General features: G+C 54.4%; 1 protein-coding gene across 1 annotated transcript in view; it reads right to left on the bottom strand.

Moving 5' to 3' along the window:
- The window catches only part of TIMP2 (TIMP metallopeptidase inhibitor 2), a 51,489-nt gene extending 42,550 nt beyond the window's left edge, over positions 1-8,939 (bottom strand). The window contains exon 1 of the mRNA XM_066381427.1: positions 8,535-8,939. Coding sequence (XP_066237524.1) covers positions 8,535-8,664 — 130 coding nt within the window. The 5' untranslated portion in view covers positions 8,665-8,939. The remainder of the gene's footprint in view (positions 1-8,534) is intronic.
- Between the last annotated feature and the right edge of the window lie 453 nt (positions 8,940-9,392).

Here is a 9,392-nt window from a genome sequence, read left to right on the forward strand (position 1 = left end):
ATGTCCTCGGTGGGACAGAGAGAACAGCTGGCCAGGAATGCAGCCAGGGTGGTTATTTTCCTGTCCCACATAGTACATAACTGTCCCTTAAAGAGCTCCAGGGACAGAGGCCACAGGTTCCGCAGAAGCATCATCCAGAGTGTCAGATCCTAGCTAGGGGTGTATAGGAGGACTGACATCCCCTGAGCCCCTTCCATGCTCTTGCATACTTGACCCATTCGTCAGAAGCTGACTCACTGTCTACTATGGCACAACCCTAGGCAAGTTAATCCTGCTTTTACAGAAGAGGAAACCGAGGCTCAGAGTGGCACAGAGTCAGGATTCAGAACCAGTTCTGGGCTGGCTCCAAAGGCCAGACTTTTCCTCCCAATGCCTTCCAGTTGACTCTTTTCTCTAAAACCACTTCCTCATTCTGTCCTTAAGACTCGGCTGTTGAAATGCTTTCAAACCAGGGCTTCCGACTGTAATCAGGGGGGTCTCAGCAAGCCCAGTGCCGGATCCACATGATCAGCTGAGTCTATAAAGGTGCTTAGGGTTGCCAGGAAAGCTGAGAGCCCAGAAAAGGGGGGTATGTGCGTTGCACCTTTGGGGTCAGTTTGGAGAAGGACAGCCACAGGCATAATTTCTTCTTAAGTTGCCCTGCTTCTGGAAGACAGGGAGCAGGTAACCAGGGGAGAGACCGAGCCCACACCGGGAAGCTCATCCTGCATGTCAGTCCTTGTGACTTAGCCCAGGGCTCAGGGAAAGTGTTCCTGAAGGACCAGAAAGCACCTGGTTTGGGCTCTGCAGGCCCTGTGGTCTGTGTTGCAACCAAGTTCCACTACCAGGGCTAAAAGCAGCTGTGGACCCGACCTTACGAATGACCAACGGGCATGGCTGTGTCCTACCAAATCCTTGTTCACAACAAACAGCAAGCTGGTGGCAGTTGGCGTGGTCGGCCAAGCCCAGAAGGGCCACCATGTGCCTCCTGTGTGAGGAACCAGAAAGGACCCAGCCCAGCTGCTAATGGCCAGGCAGAAATGCCCCTCCTGAGTCTTATCTTGAACATATCAGATAAATCCAGCCCAGAGGCCCGTCCTCAGGATATTGCACAATCGGTGGTGGTGACAGTTGCACCACTCAGCTAAGGCACAGAAAACCAATGAATGGTACACTTGAAACGGGTGACCTAAACAGCCTGGAAACGATACCTCTGTAAAACTGATTTAAAAAACAGCCCGCCTCCCGCCCTGTCTCTCCACTCCCATCCCCGATGCCTTCAATAATTACATAACTATCGTGTCTGTCAGAGAAAATTCAGAAAATGCAGATAAACAAAAAGAAATAAAATCACCCTTGATCTTATCCATGGCCAAGAATTTCTATGGATTCCTAAACTTCCAGACTTTTCTCTGTCCATGCATTGATGTGTGTCCACACTTCTCTTTTTAAAGAGACAAAGACACAAAGCAGTAGTAAAATGGTATAAAGAAACATCAAGGAATTGTCACCATAAAACCCCAGGACAATGGTCATCTCTAAGGAAAAAGGAGGGTTGGGACCAGGAGGGATAAATGAGAGGTTTTGGGGGTGGCAGCGATGTTCTGGGTGCTCACTTGCTCACTTCTCCTTAAAATGTATACATAAGTGTTGTGCAATTTAAGAAATGTATGTCAGGCCCATGACTCAGTCTGGGAGAGGGACACTGTTGAGAATGTGAAAGCACTCAGACCAAACTGGACTTCTTAAATGCACACCTGCTGAACATTTTTCTAGGTCACAAACACGATGTCATATACTGTTTAAAATGACTGCTTAATATTTTGCTGTTGGGATAGAGCTTAATTTTATTTGGTTCATCTCCAGTGGATGGGAAAATCTCACAAACAAGTCCAGCCCTCTGGCGTGCCCCCCCTCCCTCTACCCTTCACCCATCCAAGCAGCCGACCACCCACAGCTCCCCAGAGGCCAACCCCCCCACACAAGCAATCATGTACCAGGCTCTTCTCTCTGTTAATGCCCCCCACCACCGTTTGAAAATAGTGCTCCTCTTGTATTTGCTAACAGTGTGACCCTGAGCAAGTTACTTAATTACCTGGGGCTCAGTCTATCTGTAAAATGGGGATAATGATGGAGAATTGACTGAGTTAACAGCAAGAATGTGCAGAGTATAGTTCCAAGTACTTGGCACTGAACAATGATAGCTGTGGCTGCTGTCCTTACTGTCAGCATCATTTCCCTGCACAGAACTATCATGATGTCTCCCCTATCCCTCCACCCCCACCCCACTCCACTTCCAGCTGCTTCTTGGAGGTACCAGGACATGGCTTGTGACACTCTGAGCTCCTTTCCCTGTGTGATAACCATGCTAGCCTCAGGGGTTGGGTGAAGAGCACGTGTCCAGCGTGGGGTCCACCACAGAAAAGGTTAATGCCTCCCCAGCATTGAGAGCCTCCTGTGACCCTGTCTGCAGCATTTGACCTCAACCTCTATTCCTAAGAGGTAGGCAAATCAACATGTCCTGTTTGCAGGTGGAGAAACTGAGGCAGGGGGCATGTGCCTAAGATCTCTCCCCTGGCCTGGCAGGTGGGCTGCAGTGCAAATCCTAACCTAACCATGCTTGCTACAAATGTCTGCTCCCTGCACCTAACCCTGTCCCCTGCCCACCCCATACCCAACTTCCTCTCTCTCCCAGGTCCCCTCACACCTTCTCTACCATGTGCTACAGCAACACATAGACTTTTTCTTTCTTTTTTTATTAAGTAAGAGGAGGGGGTGCAGAGAGAAAGACTCACGCATGAGTCCTGACCAGGGTCCACCCGGCAAGCCCACTAGGGGGCGATGTTCTGCCCATCTGGGCCACTGCTCTACTGCTCAGCAACTGAGCTATTTTAGCACCTGAGGTGAGGTCATGGAGCCACCCTCAGTGCCCAGGGCCAACTTGCTCGAACCATTTGACCCATGGCTATGGGAGGGGAAGAGAGAGATAAAGAAGGAGGGAGAGGGAGGGGTAGAGAAGCAGACGGTTGCTTCTCCTGTGTGTCCTGACTGGGAATCAAACCCAGGACTTCCACATGCTGGGCCGACACTCTACCACTGAGCCAACCAGCCAGGGCAAGACTTTCTAATTAAGATCCCAACACCACTGTATCTCTACAGAACCCGACAGAGAACATGACACCACTGGGCTACCTGACCATGTTAGGTGACACCTGGGCCCTGGCACTAAGGTCAAAGCCCAAAGGCTATTCCCTAACACCCTGATGAACCTTCTTTCTCCTCCTACCCCAGCTGCAAGAGTCCCAATTTGGGACACCAGCTCAGGTGTCTGCCTTTCAGCAAACTCCTGGGAAGTTCCTGTTGTCTCCTACAGAACACATCTTCAATGGCTCACTTTGGGTCCCTGGGATGGTCCATGTGACAAACCAGAGCAGCAACATCTTGTCCCAATCTCCCTCCTGGGTCTCCCCATCCCCTACCCCTCCACTCAGGCCTGCTCTGGACCCAGAAGTCTCTCACCTTTGCCGGGGCCATTAGCCCCTTTGCTGAGCACACCCATGCATGCCTCATGCTGCCACACTGACAATGAAGTGGGGACATGTGCTCAGATCTAAGGTTCTTCACGCTCCCCAATCTTATTTCTCAACTCTTTCCAGAAAGATTCCGCTTGCCCTGAGTCCCTGGTTTGGTGTGCATGTTGGGGGTGGAGGAGTGTCCAGGACAGGCATCTGAGCCAAGCTCCTGGCAGAGGAGTTTGGGACATCAATACGCCCCACCACTTCCTAGTGCTCCTGGCTTGCTCTTCCTCTTTATCTCCTCCCAAGCTTATTTTTATTCCTGCTGTGTTTTCATCCTCCGGCTGCCTGGGGTCCTCCAAACATATCTCTTAGCTATTTTGGAACCTAAAGAGTTCATCCCCACCAGCACTTTGGACATCGAACCAGTGGGTCTGCCTCAGAACTAGGGTAGCTGTGAGCCCCCTTTCCCCCCATAAGCCTGGGAGCCGTCTATACCGCGTTCTCCAAGCACTCAAATGTCACCAAAGATCCACACTAGCAGGATCTGCCTGGCAACCCAGCTGAGACAGCAGTGAAGAGGCAGGTGACCAAACCCCTACAGCTCACGAACCCTTGGCCTGCACACTCTGGAGGACGGAGTGGGTTCCTGGCTGGCACCATGTCCTCAGGTCACAGATAAGGAGGACGGTGTGACGCCAAGAGAGCTCCATTCCAGCCATCTGCCATAACCGCTGTGCAGCCTCCATTCTTGCACATGGCTCTTCCCTCTTTGGTGTTCCATCCCAGGAGCTGCCAGCAACTCACTCCTAGTCCTTCCTCTGGGAGAACACATCTTTCAGGCACACTGTCCAAGACTGAGCCTAGGAGCTCCAGTCCCTGGCATGGCCCTCTGCAACCTCCATCCAAACCCTGTATCTGCAGGCCCCAGGAATGCATGTCATCTTGGCTCACAGTTACATGTTAATTATTTGCCTGAAGCACAACGAATCTGACTTTCTTTACACTGTGCCCTGGCAGGGGTGGGGCGCCTGCAGGGCATCAGCTCACCCTGACCCATGCAGTTTTAAACCCATTTCCTCAATGCATGGCACTGGTGTCTAGCCCTCCCCTCCTGAGGGCAGGGACAATACTCTGTTTCTTCCTCACACACCCTGGGTGCAGCCAGCACCTCCACAACTGCTTGTTGAAAACAGCCAAAAATAAAACCTGGTTCTACAAAACACAGATCAATGATGCACTTTGCAGAAGGAATCACCATCTCACCCCAGCCCCCACGCACTCGAGGCCTGATTCAATGCAAAGGAACCTCATCTGCCTCATTCTTCCCCAGCATGTGTGTGTGTGTGGGGGGGAACAAAGCAGTTTCTGAGTGCTTGTGTGTTTTCCGGGTGGCCATGCTTGGCCCCCACCAGTGCACGCACAAAGCTGGCCGTCCACTCTGGCAGCCAGTGCATGGTCTTGGCTGTGAGCCCTTCTGCACCTGGTGCCAGAGCATTCTGGAATAATGTGGCTTTGGCCACCTCTACCCAGGCTGGAGGGGGAGATTTGATTCTCTGGGTCCAGAAACCGGCCCGAGCACCAGGGCTTCAAGTCCCTTGCTGCAGGCTCCCTGCTCTGTGCTCCTGCCTCATCATTGGGGCCGTGCTCAGGGCTCCATTAGGCAGGGGAAGCAGGCCAGCACACTATTAACAGGTGCTCTGAGACATGAAAGGCTTCCTGTTGGTCCTCCCTTCCAGGAAAGAACAGGGAGCAGAGACTCCCAGGAGCCCAGGTCACCTCTTACCACCCTCTTCATCCTCAATTGCAAAACCACATCATGAACTCTTGGCTGCAAACCACAGTTCCAATCCTACCAGCTGCCAGGACTGGGAGCTACCTCCCAGAGATCCTTACAGAGGCAAACAAAAATCTGTTTATTTTTTAAATTTTATTGATTGGTTTTTAGAGAAACAGAGAAAGAGAAACACCAATTTGTTATTCCACTCATTCATGCCATCTTTGGTTGATTGGTGTAGGTGCCCTGATGAAAGATCGAACCCACAACCTCGGCATGTCGGGATAATGCTCTAATAATCAATTGAGCTACCAAGCCAGGGCCCAGAAATCTGTTTCTTAAGCCCACTGCCTCTTGCATATATCACGCCATTTAACAAAATCCTGCCAACAGCCTGACCTGTGGTGGCGCAGTGGATAAAGCGTCAACCTGGAATGCTGAGGTCACTGGTTTGAAACCCTGAGCTTGCCTGGTCAAGGCACATATGGGAGTTTATGCTTCCTGTTCCTCACCCCACCCCTTCTCTCTCTCTCCCCTCTCTAAAATGAATAAAAACAAATTTAAAAAAATATCCAGCCAACAATGATAGAAGCCAGCATGCGGCATTAAAGGTCAGCCAGCCTGTAGCATCCTTTATCTGCACCAGGCCGTGACCCTCTCCCAGACCTCTGGGCCACAGCTCCAGTGTCATGAAAGTCACCTGTGGGGCTTTCACAACTACAGGAGCCTAGGTCTGAGCCAGACTCTCAGCATCTGCAAAGGGACCCAGTCCTCGGTGATCCTGAAAGACCTCAGGGAATCCTGCTCTTAGCCAGCAAGGGGGAACCAGAGGAAGGCATAAGCTGTACTACGTGAGAAGGGGTGTGGCAAGGCCACTGCTTTCCTGGGGAGGTCTACTTTAGGCCATCTGGCCTCACCCGGGGATGTCTCGGCTCTGTAGCCCAAGCCATTGGAGCACAGAAGGGCTGAGTGTGGAACAAGACCAGATAGCCCCTCCTAAACTCATGTCCAACCAGACCTGTGCATGAGGCATTATTTGGAAATAGGGTCTTTGCAGATGTGATCAAGTGAAGATGAGGTCATGTGGAATGTGGGTGGGCCCTAAATCCAATGGTTAGTGTTCTTAAATGAAGAGAGACATTTGGACACAAGGCACACAGAAAAGAAAACTGTGTGGAGACGGAGCAGAGACTGGAGTGATGTCTATGAGCCACAGAGCGCCAAGGAGGGCCAGGGCCACCAGAAGTGGGAGAGGGGCCTGGGATGGATCCTCCCTCAGAGCCTCCCAAAGGAACCAGCCCTGCCCATCCCTTGGTTTCAGACTTCAGACCTAAACTGCAAGAGAAGTAATTCCTGTTGGTTTAAGCCCCAGTGTGTGGTCCTGTGTTCCAGCAGCTCCAGAAATCTAACCCATGGGCTTTGCTGTACAAAGCTGGCATCTGCGTGCCCTGCTGGGCCTCAGAGCTGGGACAGGGTTAAGAGTTTTGGCTGAACAGGGATTTTGATGTAATGATCTGGACACAAATGCCAGGAGGTGCAAGCAGAGGACAGAGTAACACACAAAGCACAAAGGAGACTCCAGGTATGCAGAAGCTCTCCCACCCTGACCCCTGGCTGCCCTTGATCCAATCCCAGAGCAGAAAGAGCTGCAACCTCAGCTGACACTGAGCAAGCACCAAGTGATAGGTGAAGCTGAGGAGTGGTCCCAAGGTCCAACACTTGCCCTCTCGGCTGCTGCGAGGCATGCCCAGGAGTCTTGGGAGCCAAGATGCCTCCTGGGCCTCAGCCTGATTCAGCCCCATGACTCACTGGTCAGAAGCATGGCTTCTCTCTCTCAGCAAAGATGCCTGGACAGGGCTAGACTCTTAGGGGACACCCTGTGGGAAGGCTGATCCTGGCTTCTCCATTAAAGGAGCCTATCCTTCCCCCTCAAATCAAGCCAAGCTCCAAAACAGACCTCACTCCCCTCAACTCAGGTTTTATGGAAACTATCCCTCAAGCATGCCCCAGGCCCAGGTGGCCTGAGCTATGGGATACCCACAGGTAGGAGCACCCGAAGATCTCCCAGGCTAGGCAGCACAGGCAGCTTAAATTGCCAATTAGAGTGTATCCGGGAGCCATGGCTGGTGTGGGGAATGTGTGTGGCGGGGGAACAGTTGACAACAGGAGAAACCCAGGAACCCCAGCTTGGAGTCCATGCAGGTGAAGGGTGCCCTGCCTCACCCCATCTGGCCTATCAACAGGATGCACAGCTGGCTGACACGCAGGAGCAGAAAATCCACCTGTTGAGAAGTCAGGGAGCTGTAGAGGCCCACCTATGGTGCATCTGTCCATTTGCTTAAACTGAACTTGCCTCAGGGCAACCTGGCTGACCTTCGCCAGGGATATCAAGTGTCTGACCTGGACACAAACCTCTGGGTCCCAACTGGTTCCACCCTGGTGCCCCTCTGTGGACCAAACAAATAACTGGACTCTTCCTCCCTCACTAGCTCCCACCTTTGTGGGGCAAGGAGTCCTGAAGGTAATAGATATTTCCGGTGACTCCAGGCAGCCATACACCTCCCCCACCACACACACACCAGTCACCAAACTCCAGCTTTTGTGGACGTCCTGGAAAAGTGGTCACCAGCGGCAAGCCACTCCAGGACCCTCCTTCCTGTCCAGCCCTGTGTGTACTGCCTCCTGGGCAGAACAGGAGCAAGGAGTCGGCCCTAGGCTCTGCAGGCCTTTCTGAGCAGCCCCTCTGAGCCCTGAGCCTGCCCAGGGGAGGGAAGTGTCCATCTGCCCCCGCTTAACCCAGTTAGCCCCCAAATGGGGCTGGGGATATAGGCCAAGACAGATAAGTCATTCCCCATCCAGTCCCACCCCCAGAGAAGCCCAAGTGCCATGTCACATGGGAAAGTTTCTTCCTGGGGTCCCCATCGAGGCCAAGACTACCTTCCGCTTACGCGCGTGTCCCTTGCTCTCGCTCCCCGCCCCACCCCCGCGCTGGCATCCCAGGGCCCTCCGCCTGCCAAAACCAAAACCCGTTCTGTTCTCTGGCTCCCTTTGCTGGGGCTGGAGCTGCAGCGGAATTTCGGTGGAATTTTGAGGTTGAGAAGCATCTCGGCCGAGAGGGAAAGAAAGGGAGTGGAGGGCGTGGAGGAAGGGGAAAAAGAAAGTGCGATTGCGGCGTCAACTTGCAGGACTCGAGGGGGCGCCGAGGGCAGGGAGCCCGCGGGGGTGGTGGGCACCCACAGGGCTAGAGCGGCCGTCGTCCTTACCTACATCTGCATTGCAAAATGCCTGTTGCGGATGCACCGGGGAGCAGCTGCAGGCGTCGGCCCGGTGGAACAGCGTCCCCAGCAGCAGGAGGCCGAGCGCGAGCCGAAGGCTGCGGACCGCGGCGCCCATGGCGGGCGGGGGGCGCGGGCCGGGGGCGCGGGCTCGGGGCTCGGCCGCCGCCGCCTGGGTTCGGGGTACTTCCCTCTGGGCGGGCTGGGGCTCGCCCTCCGCACCCGGCCCGCACTCGCCTGCACAAACTTTTTGGGTCTCTGTCACCCGGGGCGGCGCGGGGCCGGTGGGGGCGTGGGAGCGGCTGACTCGCGGAGAAGAAAGCGGTGGGGAGGGGTGGCTAGGCGAGGGCGCGCGGCCTGATCCTAGCTCCTCCACTGCCTTCTATGGACGTGTGCGTTACGGGCTCGGCCCGAGCCGGCTCTTTATAGTAGTCAGAGGGTGCGGGGCTCCGCGGGCGGCCAATGGGGCTCAGGAAGCTCCGGCAGCCCCGCCCCGCGCCTCCCGCGCCTCCTTGGCCCTTCCCCAAACCCGGCTTTTGTTGTGCTCAGCTTGGGGGCTCGGCGGTGCGCGTCTGGCTTCCCACGGCTCTGGGCTACATCCCGTAGCCTCCCAAGTCGCCAGAGGTTTGGGGCAGGGGGCGATGGGGGAGGACAGCACCCGGTGGGCCCTGACTCGGCACTTGGGACTGGCAGCCCACTCCCTAGGGCACCAGGGAGCCCACCCACCATCCCTTCCCCTTCCCCTTTAGCTTGGTGTGGAAGGTGTACATTGCCTCCCTTGGGTCCCTTAGATTAAGCAAAAGGGGTATGTGTTTCGAGACAGGGGTCATTCCCTGCGGCCTCCGC

This window comes from Saccopteryx leptura, chromosome 4, assembly GCF_036850995.1.
Source record: "Saccopteryx leptura isolate mSacLep1 chromosome 4, mSacLep1_pri_phased_curated, whole genome shotgun sequence".
NCBI lineage: Eukaryota > Metazoa > Chordata > Mammalia > Chiroptera > Emballonuridae > Saccopteryx > Saccopteryx leptura.